Below are 20,151 nucleotides of genomic sequence, written 5' to 3'. Positions count from 1 at the left end.
AGAATCCTCTGTACAAGAACCTCTTCTTGTACAGGTGTAAGACGGCGATTTTTGGAGATAGCACCGCGTTGTGGAGGAATACCACGGGCGCGACGCGTAACCGTCTTTCTGGGCACATCGTATAGTTTCTCAACGCCTCGGAAGGATGTAATTTGGCCGGTCTTGTAGGCTTGAACGCCTAGAATAACTCTGCCTTCTTGAAAGATGGCTTCTTGTTGTTGTGGTGCTGCCATTGGGGTGGTTGTTGGACGACGCGTCGCGTGTTGAGTTGGGTGGGCCACTAGCTTGTGCGGGCCACTAACTTGTGGATTACGTTACAGATTAGACCGCTTAGTAACGTGCCTTTCTTCCACCTCAAAGCTTCTATAAGTCTCTGCCACCTCACCTCCTTCATCACTACAGAGTGTGATAGTAGTAGAGTCATCAAACTCTCATCCATTCATCTGTCATGTGCTTGTAACTACGTCGCACGATAATCCGCGTCACGAACATCACTGTCAGGCGTCGAACGCTTCCACATCGCCGATATTCTCTTGCGGTCCATGCTCTAGTCCTCGAAGGGTACCCGGTGTCCATTCACGATTTACGCAATCGGCTCTACTAGGCTACACCATCCTGAGATCAAATGAAGATCTGCTTCTCGAACGCAGGGCCGCATCTTCTTCCACAGCTTTCCGACGTTTCTCCGCAAATTCCGTGTGGGGTTTTGAGCGCAAGAATTCTCCCGCGACCCATGCTCGATCTCATCAAGAAGGCCTGGGCAAACCCTGGGGCAATCAACGTGCAACATACATAAATCCATCTAATCGGGACGCCAAGATTGACTGATGAGTATTTTACAGATCTACAGCTTGTGCAAGGAACATTCCGCACGCGAAAACTACAAAGGTAAGACCGGATATTAAGGAAATCCCGCCGCACCCAAATCAAATCTGAATGCTGAAACCTTCAATGGGTGCCATTCGTGTCGAATGTGGAACTGTGTCTTGTTCAGCCCGCACACTTCTCGCCATTTCTTAGCACTCACAACACTCACAGCTTCGCCTTCACGGCGCCTTGGGAAGGCACGATCCCCTCCAAATCCGGATGAGCATTACCTGGTTTCTTTAGGACAATGTCGATCTCATCATCATCGTGGTTTCGGATATAGTAGCTCAAATCACCGCCCTCGCGCACCTCAGCAGAGCTGTGGCCGTTGCCCAAGTACTCGAATCGATTCTTAGATTCGTATTGGAGATTCCAGTCTTCCCAGCGAGGCTCTTTCAGCGCTTCAAGGTAATGGAGTGTGGAACCAGGCCACAATGCTGCGATTTTTCCATGGATGCTGCCGGACTTGTACCAAGATCGGCATTCTTCTGTCCAAACTTCAAGAAGTCAGCAAGTTTCTTCTTGAAAAGGGCGGTCACTATTTTGCAATTTGTACGCCAAATTATGAGTGCACTCGATATCTGCCAGTGGGGTGAATCTGAATTGCACATACTAGTTCCTGACATGAAATGTTCTTTCCAGTCGTTGAACTCTTGAACCGGTTCTGGCTTGACATCGAAGGACCTATTCTCGTTAGCCTTGCGATCTTCAGTGTAAGGTGAAACATGTAAACGAACCGGATGTTCTCTTTCTGGAATTTCGAAAGCATCTTAACGATATAATCAACCTCCGCTTCGATGGAAATCAAGACTGGGCCATTTCCAATTGGGCAATTTGGTCCAAGGGTCATGAAGTAATTGGGATAGTTGTTGACAGCAATACCAAGATACCCCTTTGGTTCATCTAGATGACGCATGAGTAAGCTTACCCCTCCTAAAGTCCAATTCGGCTCTTCATACCTTTCCAGACTTCTGCCAGCGCTTGCCCTGTGGGACCAATGAGCGGAAACCTAGGCTTGAACGTGGTGTCGAATCCAGTCGCGCAAATAAGCACATCGACTGGATACTCGTTCCCGTCGTCAACAATTGGACCCTTTTCGGTAATCTTCTCAATCTCGCCGTATACTACCTTCACGTTGGGGGCAGAAAGACTCTCTAGGTAATTTGTGCCAGGGGTGATTCTTCTGCAGCCAACGCTCCACTCCGGAATTAAAAGCTTCTCAAGTTTCGCATTGTTGAGCTTTGTCTGCATTTGGTCTAGCATATGCTGCCGTGTCATCTTTTGCAACTCCGAACCGCTGTGGAATAAGGCAAAACTGCTGTTCATGCCTTGCTCGATCTCTTTACGCGTCTGCAGATGGAAGTCCGGATCTGTCGCAAACTTCGCTTGTTCCTCTGCCGAGTAGACTTTGTACCCTTGGCCTATTGGGGGTGCCACCCAAGTCGGTTCACGGATGAAGGTTATCAGCTCTTTGACTTCATCTTTGATAGCTGGTAGGATCTGAATACCAGAGGATCTATATTTCGTGTTACCGACAGCGGGCTATCGCCAAAGCAGGGTTTGCTTACCCATTGCCGATCAAGCCAACCGTCTTCCCCTTCAGCTCAATAGTGGGATCCCATGCTGCGCTGTGGACCAGGGCACCCTTGTAGTCTTTAATTCCAGGTATCGGAGGGTACCTCCATGCGTTCAAAATTCCCGCGGCGTTGATAACGACATGGGCGGAGTTGTGAATTTGCTTTCCGGTCGCCAGGTCATCGACGGTAACGTCCCACTGTGCTGTCTTCTCGTTCCAAACGGCATTGGATACGGCGTGCTGGAGCTTCACGTACTTCTGAAGGCCATACTTGTGCATGAAATCGTTGAAGTATTGATGGATCTCGGCGGAGGACGCATAGGTTGCGGACCAATCCGTCTTCGGCTCGAAAGACCACGTGTAGCAGTGAGAAGGAACATCACAAGCGCATCTGCACCAGACCTAATTAGACGAAGTTTGCGTCAAGGGTGCTCAGACTTACCCTGGATATCGGTTCTCGAACCATGTGCCTGATGCTTCAGGGTTTTTCTCGTACACAGTAAGCTCAAAGTTATCAAAGTGCCGTTGGATCTTGTATGCGGTCAATAGACCCGATGCACCTGCTCCAATTACGATAACTTTCAAAGTTCGTTTTGGTTCGAAAATTGGCTTGGTTTGGAGAAGGAACGACATTACGGCGGCTTTAGATCTAGAGTCTTTGGGAAAGTTTGACAATTAGCTTGACTGTCTGAGTTTATTTTGTGGTGCATCTTCAATAAATGTAGGCTATCTTCTCTTTACTGTACTCAATGGGGTACGGAATTCGGGAGTGGTGAGTATTCACAGATGTCAGACCGAGCTGACTGGGTGGGCATAACGTGATCGGCTGAAGGGCGTCTCGAAGGAGAGAAGTCCCCGCATGAGTTCGGTTGTTCCATGACGACTGATACCTCACATTCCATTCTCCAAAAAAAAATATCAACAAGCCAACGCCCCGAGAAACTCAGCTCAAATTCTGACTGCGCGTCCACGCCATCACGCCACGGTAACGCGATGAGCTCCACACTGGATCCGAATCCGGGCTTCGGAAAGAGCACACTCGCCCAGAAAGTATACGCCGCTGGCGTTATGCTCTACATCCTTCCGAAAACCATTATATCGGTCGTCTTAGCCCGCACATTAAAGTCTTATGGAGTGTCGTTCAAGGACCATGTTTTGAGGTCTATCATACGAGGGTCTGGCTACGCCGCATGAGCACCCATACATACAGCTCATGCTAACTATCTACCAGGGTGTTGTTCAGCTTCCCACGAGCTATCCTTCGAGCTCCAGGTGAGGCACAAGTTGAGAAGGTCCTGGCATCTCCCAGATTCTCTGCTGTACGGAAGAACCTTGTCGAACCCGTGAAAACGAGCGCATTCTCTGGCTACTGGATATGCCAGGGCTCAATCTCAGCCAAAAAGGAACCCCAACGCGCCGATGTCACCCTTCTCTTTGGCCACGGGGGAGGTTATGTACTGGGACACATAGCGCAATGGTGTTGTTTCCTGGTCTACATTGCCGAAATAATCGAAACCGAAGGGCTCAGCGTGAGCATACTTGCGCTTGATTACTCTCTAGCTCCGGAGGCACCATTCCCGACTCAAATGAACCAGGCTCATGCAGCCTACTCATTTCTACTCGACCTTGGAACTCCAGCGGACAAGATCGCCTTGATCGGGGACTCTGCAGGTGGTAGCCTTATGATGTCGCTCCTCGCAAGCCTAGCTATCCCGCTTTCTCCTTCTACGACCACCTTACCGAAGCCGCTAGGAGTCTATCTTCTTAGCGCCTGGCTTTCGTTCAAGCACACTAGCCCAACCTTCTCAACAAACGCTAGTATCGATGTCCTCGACAAAAGATTCCTGAACAATTGCGCCAATGATCTTCGGGCAGCTTCATCGCACTCACACAAAACGATAGAAACTTACACAGAATTCGTCCATCCAGTACCTAGTAGACTCCCCCTGTCGAAGATTCTACCACGCACGGTCTGGGCCTCAGCAGGCGCCGATGAGGTCTTCAGAGCGGACATAGAGGCTTTCGCAAAGCTAGCTACTGAAGCCGGTGCGGATGTGACACTCAAGGTAGCCGAGGGCAAGGCACATGATTGGGAGTTTGGGGACGTGGTTGCCAAAGAAGCGGATTTCTTGAAGACTACTGGGGACTTGGGGGAAGATTTCGCTCCGGGAGCCAAGGTGCTGGCTTTGGCGATTGTCGATGCTGTGAAGAAACAAAAGAGCTCAAGTCCTCGACTATGAGACATTTCGGGATGGCCAGAGAATAGCCAGAGGTCTGTGTATCCCTGGAACTGAGTCATGGGAGACTGATTCTGTCTTAACCTCCTCGTGCTTCTTGGCGTTTGTATATCCAGATACTTTTTTGGTTTTCTACACATTATCCGAGGTGTATATTGGAGGCTACTTTCACTAGGACTCCATTCGAACCTTCTCAACCTCAGAAATAACTTCACGGAGAAACAGAGACCGAATAGCGAGGATTAGGAGCCACCTAAAATTAGTTCTAAAATCTAAACCACGAGGCGTACCGAAAAGCGGGCCAATCCCCCCACCCCCACAATACGACGCCTCCAAGGGTTCTCCACACTCTCCATCCCTCCCTCCGATGTCAGAAAAATCTGACAACGCTTTTCGTGATGCCGCAGTCTACTCCACCACTGCCGACAACCAGACTCGCGTACTTACCGTATTGCGATAACTCCGGCTCCTCTGATCCACTGCCGTGAATCGTCCGACTTGGCCGTATCCACTTGCATCTAACTACCTACTTCCTATCTTTCGCTGAGAAGGCCCCTGGATGAGTGGAACACTTCGCACAACAGAGCAACCATGGCTTGCTGTGCCGTCGCCGCTTTCGTAATCATGAGGTTATTGAACATACATCGGGACCTGCAGTGCAAGTTGGCCTTCAGCACTCCCACAGTTCAAGAGAAGGATTTGAAGCTCCAAGGCAGCACGTCCTCGTGCAGACTGTCTCTGACCGGCATAATTTGCGCTGCGTGCACCAGCAGCATCCAAAATGCACTTTCCAGTACTCCTGGTGTCACCAGTGCTAGCGTTTCACTGGCACTATTTCAGGCTCATATATCATATGACAGTGGAATGACGAACCCAGAAGCGCTAGCACTCGTCGTTGAAGAGAATGGGTATGGAGCAGAAGTAATGCCCGCAGCGAGGAGTTGGCGAGAGGACTTCGAGAGAGCGGATGTTGCTAGGCTGAAAGAGATCAGGTCCTGGAGGAATTCATTCTTTGCGTCGATCCTGTTCACCATCCCTTCGGTGCTACTTCCGTACTCAAGAACATCCATTTCGTCCTTTTGGATGTCGGTTGCAATTGGAAGTGTAGAAGCGGTTTTGGCTACCATTAGCACTTTCTATTGTGCAAGACACATAAACCTCGAAGCACTGTCTGCGTTGCGGGCCAGACGAGGTGATATGTCGGTCTTGTCATCATCAGGGATTACGCTCGGCTTCATCCAATCTTTACACGTTCTGATGTCTCAACTCTTCGGCCAGAGCTCGAATCATGGCCAGATCTCCTTCGATGCGATCTCTGTACTCATCACCGTGGTTCTCGGAGGTCGGTATCTCAAAGCTCTGGTTTCGAGACGCGCACTGGGTTTCACAGCTCAACTGTCTTCAGCTATGCCTTTATCAGCAACCGTGACCTCGCAACGCGACCTTGACGGCGACTTTCGAGAGAGCGCGGAGGAATTCCCAATTGATTTCTTGGGCTCAGGAGATTGGGTCATCGTCTCTCCCGGACGTACCATACCAGGCGACGGAATCATTGTTAAAGGTTCCAGCAACATCAGCGAGACATGCATCACCGGAGAGGTAGTCCCAAGGTTTAAGAAAGACGGAGATGAGGTGTTGGCAGGTTCAAAGTGTCTGGACAGCGGCCTCATCATTCGAATCACTCGGGCCGGCACGAACACCTGGCTGGAGAAGACTCTTGAGTTCGTCGCAAAAGCCGACAGCCGCAAGGATACGTTTGACAGACCTATCGAGGCTATCATCCAGTATTTCGTAAGTGGAGTCATGATATTAGCACTCGCTACCGTCATAATCTGGAAGGTCTTCACGGATGCGACGTGGAGTGACTGCTTCGATCGGGCTACGGCCATGTTGCTTGCTGCCTGCCCTTGCGCACTAGGATTGAGCATTCCAGCTTGCATAATGCTAAGCACAGGTAATGCGCTCTCTTTTTCAACGGCGATGATAGCTAATCTGTAATGCAGCTTCTGCGTCCCGCTTCAATATCCTTCTTGCGGGAGGGACATCTCAGCTCGAGATCGCGTCGAAGGTCCGGACTGTAATCTTCGACAAAACGGGCACATTGACGCAAGGGCACCTTACCCTTGAGAGTGTTGAGATATCTCCTGAATGGAATGATTCCGAGCGCCAGCGTGCCATATGGTGGCGCGCCGTGCAAGCTTTAGAAGAGACACAATCAAAACACCCAGTTGCTCAAGCTTTACTTTCCGAGTGCGAGCAGCAACTTTCATCGGCAGACCTAAAACTTCATGCGGACCTCGACTTGCAGGCCCTTCACCTGAACTATGTCCCAGGTCTTGGAGTTTATGGAACAATCGGAAATGGTGGAGAAGACGACTTCCATATGGCGATCGGGAGCGCACACTTCCTGGAATCAATGGGTGTCTCTCTCTCTTCTTCCGCGCTAATATCAAAAGCTTCAAAAAGCTCCCTGCACACAGTGTTCATCTCCATCGACAGCAATCTCTGTGGCCTCGTCACGTACTCCGACACCACCAAGTCAGACGCTCGCAAGACCATCTCCCTCCTCAGATTCCAAGGCATCAACATTGGCCTTATGACTGGCGACACCCACGCCTCCGCCTCCGCCCTCGCCCGCGCAGTCGGTATTCCAGACACATGGGTCTGGTCTGCGCAGAAACCCATCGAAAAAGCGCAGGTGCTGGACTCCCTCGCTCTTGACTACGGGCCCATCGCCATGGTTGGAGACAACTTGAACGACATCCCGGCGCTCTCCTCCGCCGCCTTCAGCATCTGCGTCTCGCGAGATTCAGAGGTATCGACTACTGTTCGTGGAGACGCGCAACTGCTCCCGACTTCGGACGAGATGGGCAGCGGAGGCGGGAGCGGAGATCTGACACGGATCCCGTTCTTGCTCGGGCTGGCGAAGGAGACGTTCAAGACTGTACGGCAGAATTTGGCGTGGGCGGTTGGGTATAATATTGTTGCGTTGCTGTGGGGTTCGGGGCTATTGGAAGTGGTGCATAAGGGGTTGGTTCTTACGCCGTAAGTTTTGTCTTTCATTACCCACGTTGAAGTTTGACGTGTGCTGATTTATGATTTGACAGGGCAATGGCAAGCCTAGGCATGGGGCTTAGCAGCATGTTCGTGCTGATGAACAGTATGCGGCTAGAGCGATGGGTTCCGAAAGACGGCGAAGCTGCTATTGACGAAAAGAATGGCGTGCTGTCAACAGGGTGGAATTTCGATGTAAAGGGAGCATGAAGAATATCTTCTTGTCTACAATCCATATCTCATATATATAGACATGTAGAGTTCCTTGTCTCAAAGCTTCTCTACTTCCACCTAGAACGCGTCGCTCATGGCCACACTGCCTCATACTGCCCTAAAAAGCAGCTCCCAACATCATACCCCAGCTTAGTCTCACTAAACGTCGCTACGCTCTTCACATGCGTCAAGTCCTCCTCCTTCTCTCCTCCGAGATTACTCTTGATGCTGTCGAAGTAAGTCGGCTTGAGCAAGTGAGGTACGGCCCCAAAGAGGGACTTCAGCGTCTTGGAAACGAGGTTGATCATGTCGTCGTAGTGGCGGAGGTGCAGGTCAGCGTGTTGAGCGCGGAGCGCGGACTGGATTGATGACGAGTACGTCCCGAGAGATAGGAGATGCGAGTTGAACTGGTTGAGGGAGATGGAAGCTAGGAAGTTGCCGCCGGTAGTAACGCGGCCGTTGAGACCGTGGAGGATGGCGATGAGGCCGGTTACGCCGGTTTGGTAGTCGGAATTAGGGAGGAGAGGGACGATAGGCTCATCGAGGCCGAGGAATTGGCCTTGGAGGTAGCTCACGCCAGTGACCTAAAGTTTTGGTTAGTGCAGCTCGTTGGCAGATTCAGAGTTGTGAAACTTACACAATCACTTATTTGTTGCCAACCGCTTCGATTCGCGAATGGCCCCTTCCATCCGTAGCAGTTCTCGCGAACGTATACGATGCCTTTGCCCCGTTGTTTTGCCAGCTCATGTACGTAGGTTGGTCCGAACCCGAGTTTCTCCAAAGCGCCGGGTCGGTAGCCGTCGAGAATGACATCGGCCTCCTCCAGAAGCTTTTCGAGAGCTTGACGGCCTTCGTTGCTTTTCAGATTCAGAGAAACGTCTCGCTTCCCGAGGTTGCCATCCACAAGTAAAGGGCCCATATCCGGCTGAAAGTCACACGATACGCGAACAACGGTAGCCCCAAATAACGCTGCTAGCTTCGTGACTGTAGGTGCGGCGATGACCCGGGAAATATCTATGATCTTAATGCCTTCCAGTGGCCTGAACGTGTTTGAAGCATTCTTGGGCCAAGGAACCGGAGGTAAAGTGTCTTGAGAAGACTGTTCGAGTAGAAATAGCGGGTCATCTCCCACCGCTTTGCCCTGGGGTGATTTCTTGTATTCCTCCGGAGTGAGACAGATGGTCCCGGCCTGGCGGAAGTGGTCGTTTTCTAAGACATCGAGGTATTCGCTATCGAATTCCTTGACTTTGGCGCAAAACCGATCGATAACCTTCTTCTCATCTTTTTCCCCGTCGTGCAGCGGAAGCCCAAGCATGGTGAGAACCTTGTCCGCATTCATACTTCCGTGAGTATGGTACCAGCGGCCGTCCTTGGTTGGATAGATGTTCGTGCTAAGACGCCGCGATGGCTCGATAAACATCTTTCCCAGATCATACTTGATGTATCTTGCGGCAATTGAGGGGTCGCTAAGGTTCTTGCCGTCTACTCTCGCCAGAGCACTAGACGTGAGGAACAGAGATGCAATGTCGGTGTTCACGACGACGGATTGGTCCACTCCGAAGCGATCTTTGGCGATAGCATTCCCGTATGTAGCTGCAAGTGCCCATAGTGATGCGCTGGACTCGGTGAATTTGAGAGGACATGGAATATATGGTTCTGAGATAGCTGTCGCATCGAAAGTCGTTTTCGAAGCGAGTTCTTTGACGGAGTCTGGAAGTCCAAGTCTGTCCCCGTCAATGAGCACCTCTCGGAATATACGTTCCGCCTCTTTCTGTATGGTGTAATCCGAAGCAATCATGGTTTATGTCTAGAGCAAGATATATGACGTGAAAAGAAGTGTGCGAGATGAACATTGGAGCTTGGAGAGTCCACAAAAGCTGCCCGGAAGCCAATCCGACGTATAAGTAGGGAAGTGTCCATATTTGGAAGATGGACATAGGGCCGCTCGGAATGCCTTTGTCGCGTCTGCAAATGCCGAGTCGTCCATTTTGACTGGATTGGTGGGAGAAGTCTGACTGTAGTAGCATGACCCATGGACCGAAGGTGGTGCCAAGCCCTTTCTTCCCCCTTCAACGCGTCTCTGACACGGTCCCTAGCTCTGTCATCATACTTCGCCGTCATCAAGTTCCATCTCGATTCGACCCGGAATGGCGAAATCATATCGATAGAAGTCGCGTTCATTCAGGAAACCTTCCCTGCGAGCAGTTGGAGAAGACCTCCCTTGATGTGTCCAGGTGGGGTGCAACTAATAGAGAAAGAAAGTTATCCAGCTTATATATCGAGAACACCACGAAGGCCCAACCAATTCTCCGAGGAAAGCATGATGAGAGTAATTGTCGGTCAAAGACGCCCATGGTTAGCCATCACCGTATGCATATAGGCGCTCTAAAAACCTCTCTTAAGTACCTGGACACATTTCAATTTCAATTCAGATACTCATCTATGATTCTTACGCTTCGTGTAAACATCTCATCTTTCCTCAGCATCTCCAGACACACTTGCTCAATCAAAGTGCTGAACAACAGACCTTTCCTCCCGACGTTTAATCCGTCAGCACGTTCTGGAAATTCTATTTCAGGGTGAATGCACAGCTGGTCTGAATAGCCTGTGTGTACTCGTACAGCTTCCGGCTTCCCCGCCAGATTCCCGAAATTCATCTTTTCCACTGGGATTTTAGCCCAGCTAGACACCATGAGGTGGGAGGACGGAGTAACATTCGCTGGTTGAGCTGCGAATGCACGTGTAAGATCTGGTTCCGCATCAATCATTGTGATATACCTCCGTATCAGCTGATTATCTACTGCAGTTATCGCAGTTCGAATTTGGAATGCGACGTTTCCGATGGTAACGCCTACATCCTGAGAGTTGAGGTCAGAAACTGGAATTGACACAATAGCTCCTGCGTGGGAATTCCCAAGAAAGTCGTCTGGTAGCGGCGGAACCAGCTTTGATCGTCCATCCACGGCGATGTTGAGAGAGCAGATACTTCCTGGTGGCAGGTACGGGCTCCTAGCACGCATGATACCAACGAACAGCAAACTCGTGGCGGCATCCAAAGCTGAGATAAATGAAGTCGAGTGCTTGTCTGTCGCATTTTCGGCACAACTATGCTTCAGCTGCTGAAGCGCGACCTCTGATATCGTCATCGCGATCGATATCTTCGCAAATTTAGGCGAGATGGGTTCAGGAGTCGGTATTCTCGAGTGATTAGGCTCTGGGGGCATCCAGAGTCTCCCATGATGTATCAATGCGTCTTCCAAATCGGTTCCCTGGAGAGAGCGAACGCGGTCTTGCTTCATGACTCGTGCGTAGTCGTGTCTAATCTTGCCACTGCAACATTCCGCATACAATTTCGTCAGGACCCCAAGACCCGCAGCGTTCACAAACGAGTGGTGGGCAGAGAAGCAAAGTATCAATCCACCTCGGAGCTTGCTGACCTTCACAGCTACAACGGTGCCATCCCAGCCCGCAGCTTCATGAGAAACAGAGCCGTGTCTAGGCCCTTGTATGGGGAAGCCCTTTTGACGCAACTCCTCATATTTCAGAGAGGTATCTCGCACAGCAAATGGCGGATCGGCAGCGTCGACGCTGTAAACTACTTTGACGTGGCCTCTCTCTAGTTTCTGCTGAACGTGGCCTTTGACGACCGGGAACAGCGATGCGAAGCAGGAGAGCCCGTGCTGTAATTGTGTCACTAGATTCTCATGGGTGTGGTCCAAAGATGGAAAGCAAAAGAGAAGACTGATATATCCACGAGATGCAAACTGGTCGAGTGGAGAGAGAGCAACTTCCTGAAGCATGTTCGAAGTTTTTTCAGCAAGAATGAGATTCCCAGATATCGGTAGTAGGCATCATCCGAAATATGAATTTACCAGGCCAGCTCTCTGCAGGTCACCCGGTCCGCGGAGAGCCTTCGGAACGAGGGGACGAGAGGAGCTCCATGATTGGTGGGTCAAATCTCGCGTCGGGTTGATGTTGTATCATCTGCAAGCCATATGCGGCTTGCACTGCAGTGGAGCAACAAAAGCATCGTATCAAGGCAAGTGAGTGCTCCGACCGAAACAAGAAATCCTAACACACCGTATCGTTCTCCCAGTCAAACCATCAAATTTCCATCGCGATGGCGACTAATACACCCACGAGAACACATCTCGGTGTGAAAAATAGGATTAAGCATGAAGGCTTTGCCCGTATACTGCTGGACACAGCGGTGGAATCTACGACGGAGGCTTCCAACTCTCGACAGACCTTTGAGATCAAACGCTCCGAGAAGCTACACCGCGTGCTTCAATATAACTGGATAATGTGTCCAATTGGACTGATTTGCTGCTTCTTCGGTGAGATGATTTCTCACACTCTTTTCAAAGGGACAAGGAATTGACGAGCCACAGTGTCTTACAACGCTGTATCTCGATACCTCCTCATCCAAACAATAATCGACTATTCTAACTGGTGGACTCCGGACACATTCATATGCGTAGTCCTGGGAGTCGCTTCGCATTTGATTCAACCATTCCCTTTTGGTTACTCTCTCGGAGTATGTTGGCCAATCAGCCCGTTCGAATACAAGACGAAACCAAAGACGAGGGACTTCAAGTCACTCAACTTTTGCCTAGTAACGAGAGGCGAAAACTTTGAGGTGGGATACACCGTACCGCATTGTTGTTCTTGCGATAATGGCCGAGAATCCACATTGCTAACGAACTAAGGACAGACGGTCTTGCATACGATATCGAATTGGCAGGAGTTGCGCCTCATAGACCCACGAATCACTTTCCACCTTGTCCTTGATAACAGGCTACCTGCAACTTTACTAGGCCAAATTCCAGACTTTGTCAAGCTGTTGATTGTACCCTCCAGTTTCAAGCCACCAGTCGCTCTCTATAAGGCTAGAGCTCTCGAATACGCGCGCATTACGGCCGGCTATGGACCTGACGATTGGGTACTCCATCTAGACGAGGAGACTCAAATAGATGCATACGCCACACAAACCTGCCTTGACTTCATCGAGCGTGGAGACCGACATTTCGGAATGGTGAGACGTCACTCGTCGCCGTGATATGTAGTATGACTCAGCTGATTCAATGAAGGGCACCATTTTCTACAATAGCGAGGGCCATTGGGAAAATCCATTTCTTACCGTGGGTGAACTGAGTAGGATCACAGAAGATTTCGGTCGCTTTCGGCTGCCATTCAAGCTCCATGCTCGCCCTACCCTCGGCTGGGTGCATGGCTCTTTCATTCTTGTAAAGGGAGAAATCGAAAACACCGTGGGATGGGATACCGATTGCCTAGCGGAAGACTTTTGGTTCGGACTTCGGGCAAGTAATAGCATTTCGTATTGACATACCCCTTCACTCACTTACTAACCCTCTCACTAGGCTGCTAACAAGGGCTACAAGTTCGGCTGGCTTGAGGCCATTGCACGTGAGCAGCCTCCGCGCTCAGTTCGAGATGTTTGTGCTCAGCGGAGGCGATGGTGTGCTGGTATCTGGTCCACCGGGGAGCCACTGGCTCGCCTCTCATACGCTGCCTGCTTCGTGTATTTCGCAGGCATTGGGCAGTAAGTTAACCAAAACCAAAATTCTTTCCCATGTTATCGAGCTAGCATTTGCTGATGCGAAACCGAAGCGTGATCTGGGTTGTCTTTTTCAAAGAGACTCCAATCCTCATTCCTCGATGGTTGTTTGTCTGGGGCATTTTGCATTGCTCCGAAAGTCTCTGGTCCGCCATTACTTCGACCATCGCTCAAGACTACGACGCAGGCAACATTCCGGTAATGAAGATGGTGTGGCACGTCATCTTGACTTTCATCTTGAGCCCCGTCTTTGGCTTGATGGAGTGTGCTGTGGTTATTTACGCCATTTTTAGTCCCCCGAAGCGGTTCCACGTCGTTAAGAAAGTGTAGTCGCATTTAACATTAGCGATGCTTATTTTCACAAGCAAGCAAATACTGGACCGATCCTACCGTAAAAAAGAAGTCGTGACAACATAAAGGATTTTTGGGAGGTTTCGTCTCAGATCTGAACATTCACAAGTCCATACAACTATACGTAGTGTCTTACATTTAACTGGCTCCTCAGACCCAAAACTGTCCTGTCAGCAATTTCTTACTCAACAAGATCACCCACCCCGCATTTAGGGCTGGACACTCAGCATTCACAAAAAAGCCAACTGACACGGTTCCATTTCCATCAGCGACTATGCAGGTTTTGTGTGCAACTTTGGGGCACCAAGACGAATGGGAGACTGAGTATGGTGGCGGGGTATCCGGCCTGGGCCTAATATGAGAAATGGTGATCTAGTAGTCCATATATTCACAATTGCTATTCATCTCCTCTGGAAAACTTTGGTGCTTCTCTTTTCATGTGCGGCAAAGCAATTTCTATGATGTTGCACCTCAAAGAAAGCATTTCCGTTCAATTGAATGGCCATACTAATGGTCAATCCAACGGAAAGCCAAAAAGCGCTCGCAAAAAGTATTCTGGTGAGTACCTTCTGGATTTAAGATTCAAGTATCACTAATTTAGTGTTCTAGATGGCAAAAGCGAACTGATTCCCGTGAGTGTGGGATCTGGTACCCACCGAAAGAATGTCCAAAACAAGACTCTTCTCCTATGGACGACTCAGGCAATTTTGGGGTTGAGTGTCTTCTACCAGAAGCAATACGTCCTCTCACCAAAAGTCCGAGCTGCAGCCCTTAGTCTGGTATTTCCCGGGGCTGGGTATATTGCCAGTGCAAACATTCTCGGAGGCGTATTCTTTCTTCTTACATTTATCTCTCTTCCTCCAGCTTTATTCGCAGTAAGTAATTTCCCAAGTCAGAGCCCATCTCCCTACTTACTAAGGCGCACTCAGTGGTTCGGAGCTGGCGGGATCTTTTTTCCAATCCTCATCTGGGCGCTCTCCATTCCAGGAGCATATTATGCGACCGGAAAGACAGTGTTTTCCTACGGTGGCATCATCTCCCTCGGCCTACTCGTTTCTTTCATCACATACTTCAACCGACTTTCAGCCACTGCTCGCACCAAGGCCACCGAAAAGCGGAACACCCGAAATACCTTCATCACCAACGAGCTTACCTCCATTGACACACTTTCGACGCCCGCGCCTCCAGATGCCGACCGAGAACTGAGTCTTGAAGATCTCCGGGTCATCCAGTATGTCTTTGACCAAGCGAGCAAAGCACACGATGACTGGAGTGAGTTCAACGTTATCGACCAGTTCCAAACCTCTGCCGTACGGTACCAGCTTTACGAGATGATGTATTGCCTTGGCATGTACATTGGCATCTACACACCTAATTTCCACGGCTACGCTGCGTCCGCTTACCTCAATACCATTGAAAAGGCGCTGACACCCAAGGTCTTGGGATTCTGGAAGTGGGAAACGCGATGGGGAAAGTTCAAAACCGACTACGACCCGGTCGTCGAGGACAACATCATGGTAACGGGTTTCTTCTTGCAGGCTTTGATGCTGTACACGTCCGTTACGGGTGACCATCGATACACGAAACCCGGGAGTCTCAAGTTCCGCCTCAGTGACAAGAAAGGAGATGAGTTCCCGCACTCTATTCACACGATCGATAAGGCATTGGTGCGGCAGTGGGAAGCAAACCCATACTGCTTCTTCCCCTGTGAGCCGAATTGGATATATACGCCTTGCAACTTCTACGGATTTACCGGGCAGGTCGTGTATGATCGCGTGTTCGGCACCACGCATAGCGAGCGCCTCTTACCTGCATTTGAGGAGTCCCTGAATGCCAACTTCACCGAGCCGGATGGGTCAATCCTCCCAATCCGCTCTGAGCTAACGGGTTTCACTATTCCGGGGCTTTGTGGCGCGTTGACCGATCTCGTCAACGCGGTATTATGTAGAGGGTACCTTGACCATGTTGCAAGACGTATGTGGGCAATTTTCCGGCACGAGTGTGTCAACTTCACATCATCTGGCGAACTAGAGCTTACGGGTTTGGTGGGCGCTGACAAGTTGGATCCGGGCAACTATCGCGCAAGTGATTTTGCGATCTACCCTCATTTGGCATACGTGGCGGGAGAGTATGGCGACGAGAAAGTCCGAAAGGCGGCCAACAAGAAGTCGGATGAGGGGTTCGGAGTCAAGACGACGGAGAGTGGAGCTAAGGTGTTGGATCCCGAGAATGCCAGTCTTGCGATGAGGACAAGTCGGGTCAGGGCGGCTTTGTTGAGAAAAGAAGACTGGAAGAAGTTGATTGGAGAGGTATGTTGCACCGCCTTATTTTCAAGACTGCAATACTGACATCTTTTCGTTCTAGGGTCCATCTAAGACGGCCCTCGCTGGTCCTATCCTGTACTCGGTCCCCTATCCCGGCGTTCTAGTTGCAAAAGCTCGCTCGCACGACTCCAAAGACTTGGAACTCGTGCTTTATCCGTCTGCGGCTAGCGGCATATTCAAGCTTGGGGTCTCTAGGCTTGTGCCTGGGCAGACGTACAACTACGGCGCTGAGAAGAGCGTAAAAGCGGATGCGGCGGGAGAAAGTAGTGTCGAGGTGGCCGTGGAGGGTAGAACCCATGTGCATCTTACCCCCGCATAGGTCGGGTGATCTAGAGGGGACACCGTGTGTTTTATCGAGAGAGCAGAAGACAGTATTGAAGATGTGCGGATGATATCTGAAGGTTTATACGAAGGAAATGCACATACATATATACTAGAATGCTCACTACGACATCAGTCACAAATCTTTCAATAAAAGAATGCATCGCACCATCTAAAGGGTGAGTTTGAGAATTTTAAGTCCCTGCGCTTACTAGAGCCCGTTGGTGCATATCGTGCAAGCATCCCGGATCTTCACGGATCTATGATGTCGAATATGCTAGTCAGTGTCGAACCACTGCGGTCCAGACTCGATGCTGCTAGGGTGGTTACCCAAATGGAATCGCCAATATGCGCGTTCGGCGAAGATAGAAGAGAGAGGGTTGTGCAAGGAGTGAGAGGAAGAGTACGACAGGCACGAAAAACGTCGAGATACTGTGCGCTAAGCCTATAACTAACTGAGACAATATACGCTCGGGCCACCGGAGGTTTCAATTCCCAGTCTCTTCAGTTGATGCCGCTCCTCATGCCACAATGCCACTTCAGCTTCATCCCCATCCCCATCAGCTCTTCGACAGCGGCTCGGTTTCTCCATGTGGAGCGCGGAATGGTTGACCGTACTAGTGTTCGATGTCACGAGGCTGCTGCGGGGAATTCATCCGTACCGAGTCATGATTGTCTCCGCATCGCAACTGCTCTAGGTCGAAATTCAATAGAGAAGCCTCTACGTTACATCTTGCTAATCCAGGGCCAAGTAGTATCATGCCGTCATGCACTGTATCCGGCATATAAATTCCACGAGGGCTTACTATTCACCATGCGGATTCCAGGGACCGCACGAGGAAGTGAACTTGTCGGTGGATATAAACACCTTACTGACCTCGCTTTTCACTAACTCTGTCGCCTCCTCACGCCCTCCTCAACGTTGTCCATAATGTTACGAGTGGTGGTTTTGGCTTTGCTAACCTTCGGTCGACAAGCGGGTGCGGTCAGCCCTCTTGTTAGCCTTCCATCCACCTCATATCAAGGAACTCCTTTGGCCAATGGGATATCGCAGTGGTTAGGCATTCGATACGCTGCACCACCAGTCGGTCAACTAAGGTTTCAGGCTCCTCAAGATCCTATAGCATCATACCAGTCTGTTCAGATAGCGGACCAGGTAAGGCGCATATCAGTCGTTCCCTTCAAAATCTCAATTGACCGTCAATAGCATGGCTTGATCTGCCTTGGTACCGCTCAAGATCCGAACGATGATGAGACATCAGAAGACTGCCTCTTCCTGGATGTCTATGCTCCAACGAATGCCACAGAGTCTTCAAAACTACCCGTCTATTTTTTCATTCAGGGCGGTGGTTTTAATACCAACTCGAATGCCAACTACAATGGAACTGGACTAATCCAAGTCAGCGGCATGAATATCGTCGTGGTCACTTTCAACTACAGAGTTGGTCCGTATGGCTTTCTGGCCGGCAAAGAGGTTGTTGTTGGAGGTAGCCTGAACAATGGTCTGAAAGATCAGAGGAAAGCTATGGAGTGGGTCCAAAAGTATATCTGCAAAGTAAGTGCTCACCTCTAAACCACTTGCGGGTTTATGAGCAGCAAGCACGGAATACCGCAAGGACATGACCAGCTAACCATGAGCTTCTATAGTTCGGAGGTGACCCTCAGCACGTGGTCGTAGGGGGCAACTCCGCAGGTGCAGCGTCAATCAGCTTACACGTGACGGCGTACGGCGGCAGAGATGATCATCTCTTTCATGCTACCGCAGCAGAGTCTCAGTCTTTTGCTGCCCTGATGACAGCTGACGAAAGCCAATTCGCCTACGATAATCTTATCATCCGGACGGGATGTTTGGAGGAGATAGACACGCTGTCTTGTCTTCGAAGCTTGAATGCAACATTCCTCCAGGAAAACAACTTCAATACACCATTTCCGGGAGCCCAGCAAGCTCCGCTATACATGTACGGCCCTACCCTCGACGGCGACCTCATTCAGGACTACACCTATCGAGCCTACGAGCAGGGACACTTCCTGCGTTTGCCTGCAATATATGGGGACGATACTAATGAGGGTACCGTTTTTATCCCGAAGCTGACGAACAGCATTGGAAACTCGTCAGCGTTTCTCCAAAGTCAGTTTCCAGCATTGACATTGGATCAACTTCGCACTATCAGCATCATATATCCCGTAGCGGAGCAGTTTCCGGACTCAGGTCGCTACTGGCGACAAGTCAGCAACGCGTACGGGGAGATTCGTTACATATGTCCCGGAATCTACATCTCCAATGCCTATAGCCGCCTGGGACTGCAGTCTAACTGGAACTACCACTGGGACGTACACGACCCCGATGACGACGCTGTCGGATATGGTGTGAAGCATACCGTTGAGGTAAACGCCATATGGGGGCCTGAGAATGTGAACGGCGGGGCACCACCAAGCTACAGTACCACGAATGCGCCGATTGTTCCGGTAGTGCAGGCGTATTGGACAAGCTTCGTGCGTAGCTTCAACCCGAACACATACAGACTTCCAGGAACACCTAAGTGGGAAGAGTGGACCTTGGATGGGTATCAGAGGCTGAAGTTTAAGCCTGGAGAAACGGCTATGGAGGTTGTGCCGGATAACCAGAAGGGGCGGTGTGCTTATCTGAGCTCGATTGGAGTCTCGATCAAGCAGTGAAAAGGGTCGAGGGCGAGACCTCTCTAAGTTATGTACTAACGAACCGAACATATGACCCCAGTGGTAAATGATTAGAGTGGGATCCATTTTCCATGGTAATGGGCGGCATTTCTGAGTCTCAGCGACAAATTGCAGTACATACTCAATTATGATTAACGTAGTCGAATGAAAAGATAAAGGGGTCCACTAACTACACACCCCCTAATTCCTCCACGCACACCTCCTCCCCCTCCTGTTGCTTCACCACCTTCTAAATTGGCCAGAGTGGCCGGGCCGACTCCTTGGAGCTTCCTCTTGAGTGAATAGGAAAGCGAGCGTAGGCGGCGATGCAGGCCGGCTAGGCTTGATGGAAAGGAGCCTTAAATAGGTAAGGTTTTAATGGTTTTAGCATCCTCCTAGGCATGTAGGCATAGCAGGTAATAACATAATTAAACAGAGAGGCTGCGTATATAGCTATATATACAGCATTATATACGGCCTCTTTTATGCGGCCTTATATATAACCTTATATACGGCTGTATATACGGCTAAAGAAATTGTATAAAATACGCTGTATAGCTGTGCCGCATTATATATAGCCTTACGTACGAGCTTCGCGTATAGCATTCACGTGTAGAGACGTAAGGAAGGAAGGTCCGCGCTGCTCCGAGCCAATTAGAAGGTGGTGAAGCGACGGGGTGTGCGTGGAGTGATTAGGGGGTGTGTCTGTAGTTAGTGGCCCCCAAAATAAATCATTCGTCAAAACTATTGTTTATGAGCCTCCTTTAGAAATCCGCGAACCTTCCAAGCCTTCTTAAGGATCAAGAAGCTTGAAAACATGTTCACCTACCGAGGACGCATGGCCACCCACGCGGCTACACCTCTCTTTACTCGAGAAGGCCAGTTTGATATGCACGGCGTTGACCAGCCCTGCCAGTCACAGACAACCCTGCATGTCAGCCTCGCCCATACTAT

General features: G+C 50.2%; 8 protein-coding genes across 8 annotated transcripts; 5 read left to right on the top strand and 3 right to left on the bottom strand.

Annotated features, from left to right (window-relative positions):
• Window positions 1-810: 810 nt before the first annotated feature.
• Window positions 811-3,076, bottom strand: BDZ99DRAFT_495574 (FAD/NAD(P)-binding domain-containing protein; the record flags this gene model as incomplete). Its single annotated transcript, XM_033723379.1, has 6 exons — window positions 811-1,364; window positions 1,481-1,551; window positions 1,605-1,770; window positions 1,827-2,383; window positions 2,436-2,834; window positions 2,886-3,076. 6 exons carry the CDS (start codon window positions 3,074-3,076, stop codon window positions 1,033-1,035), a joined length of 1,716 nt encoding a protein of 571 aa, XP_033580962.1. The 3' UTR covers window positions 811-1,032.
• A 412-nt stretch (window positions 3,077-3,488) lies between these two features.
• BDZ99DRAFT_410255 (alpha/beta-hydrolase) lies at window positions 3,489-5,024 on the top strand. The gene is made up of 2 exons (XM_033716577.1): window positions 3,489-3,618; window positions 3,675-5,024. The coding sequence occupies exons 1-2, from the start codon at window positions 3,512-3,514 to the stop codon at window positions 4,681-4,683; spliced, it is 1,116 nt and encodes a 371-aa protein (XP_033580961.1). The 5' UTR covers window positions 3,489-3,511; the 3' UTR covers window positions 4,684-5,024.
• Window positions 5,025-5,304: 280 nt separating this feature from the next.
• Window positions 5,305-7,944, top strand: BDZ99DRAFT_379540 (heavy metal translocatin; the record flags this gene model as incomplete). Its single annotated transcript, XM_033715154.1, has 3 exons — window positions 5,305-6,634; window positions 6,684-7,725; window positions 7,788-7,944. 3 exons carry the CDS (start codon window positions 5,305-5,307, stop codon window positions 7,942-7,944), a joined length of 2,529 nt encoding a protein of 842 aa, XP_033580960.1.
• BDZ99DRAFT_410249 (CAIB/BAIF family enzyme) lies at window positions 7,932-9,745 on the bottom strand (the record flags this gene model as incomplete). Its single annotated transcript, XM_033716576.1, has 2 exons — window positions 7,932-8,531; window positions 8,585-9,745. The coding sequence occupies 2 exons, from the start codon at window positions 9,743-9,745 to the stop codon at window positions 8,040-8,042; spliced, it is 1,653 nt and encodes a 550-aa protein (XP_033580959.1). The 3' UTR covers window positions 7,932-8,039.
• Window positions 9,746-10,629: 884 nt separating this feature from the next.
• On the bottom strand, window positions 10,630-11,747 carry BDZ99DRAFT_554145 (uncharacterized protein; the record flags this gene model as incomplete). The annotated part of the gene is made up of 2 exons (XM_033727118.1): window positions 10,630-10,675; window positions 10,726-11,747. The coding sequence occupies 2 exons, from the start codon at window positions 11,745-11,747 to the stop codon at window positions 10,630-10,632; spliced, it is 1,068 nt and encodes a 355-aa protein (XP_033580958.1).
• Window positions 11,748-12,067: 320 nt separating this feature from the next.
• On the top strand, window positions 12,068-14,244 carry BDZ99DRAFT_567693 (uncharacterized protein; the record flags this gene model as incomplete). The annotated part of the gene is made up of 6 exons (XM_033727715.1): window positions 12,068-12,284; window positions 12,339-12,598; window positions 12,662-12,982; window positions 13,038-13,268; window positions 13,329-13,510; window positions 13,579-14,244. 6 exons carry the CDS (start codon window positions 12,068-12,070, stop codon window positions 13,853-13,855), a joined length of 1,488 nt encoding a protein of 495 aa, XP_033580957.1. The 3' UTR covers window positions 13,856-14,244.
• Window positions 14,245-14,337: 93 nt separating this feature from the next.
• BDZ99DRAFT_567692 (uncharacterized protein) lies at window positions 14,338-16,900 on the top strand (the record flags this gene model as incomplete). The annotated part of the gene is made up of 4 exons (XM_033727714.1): window positions 14,338-14,434; window positions 14,486-14,751; window positions 14,806-16,185; window positions 16,241-16,900. 4 exons carry the CDS (start codon window positions 14,338-14,340, stop codon window positions 16,517-16,519), a joined length of 2,022 nt encoding a protein of 673 aa, XP_033580956.1. The 3' UTR covers window positions 16,520-16,900.
• A 552-nt stretch (window positions 16,901-17,452) lies between these two features.
• Window positions 17,453-19,411, top strand: BDZ99DRAFT_436669 (putative triacylglycerol lipase; the record flags this gene model as incomplete). Its single annotated transcript, XM_033717545.1, has 3 exons — window positions 17,453-17,677; window positions 17,729-18,076; window positions 18,169-19,411. 3 exons carry the CDS (start codon window positions 17,453-17,455, stop codon window positions 19,195-19,197), a joined length of 1,602 nt encoding a protein of 533 aa, XP_033580955.1. The 3' UTR covers window positions 19,198-19,411.
• Between the last annotated feature and the right edge of the window lie 740 nt (window positions 19,412-20,151).

This window comes from Mytilinidion resinicola (assembly GCF_010093595.1).
Source record: "Mytilinidion resinicola strain CBS 304.34 unplaced genomic scaffold BDZ99scaffold_4, whole genome shotgun sequence".
Taxonomy (NCBI): domain Eukaryota; kingdom Fungi; phylum Ascomycota; class Dothideomycetes; order Mytilinidiales; family Mytilinidiaceae; genus Mytilinidion; species Mytilinidion resinicola.
This window is presented reverse-complemented; position numbering and strand designations above follow the sequence as displayed.

Excerpts from the sequence above, each read along its gene's own strand:
- BDZ99DRAFT_410255 (XM_033716577.1), top strand. The coding sequence starts at position 3,512 with ATGCTCTACATCCTTCCGAAAACCATTATATCGGTCGTCTTAGCCCGC. Across the intron at positions 3,619-3,674 it reads TTGAGGTCTATCATACGAGG|GGTGTTGTTCAGCTTCCCAC; the intron begins GTCTGGCTACGC and ends ACTATCTACCAG.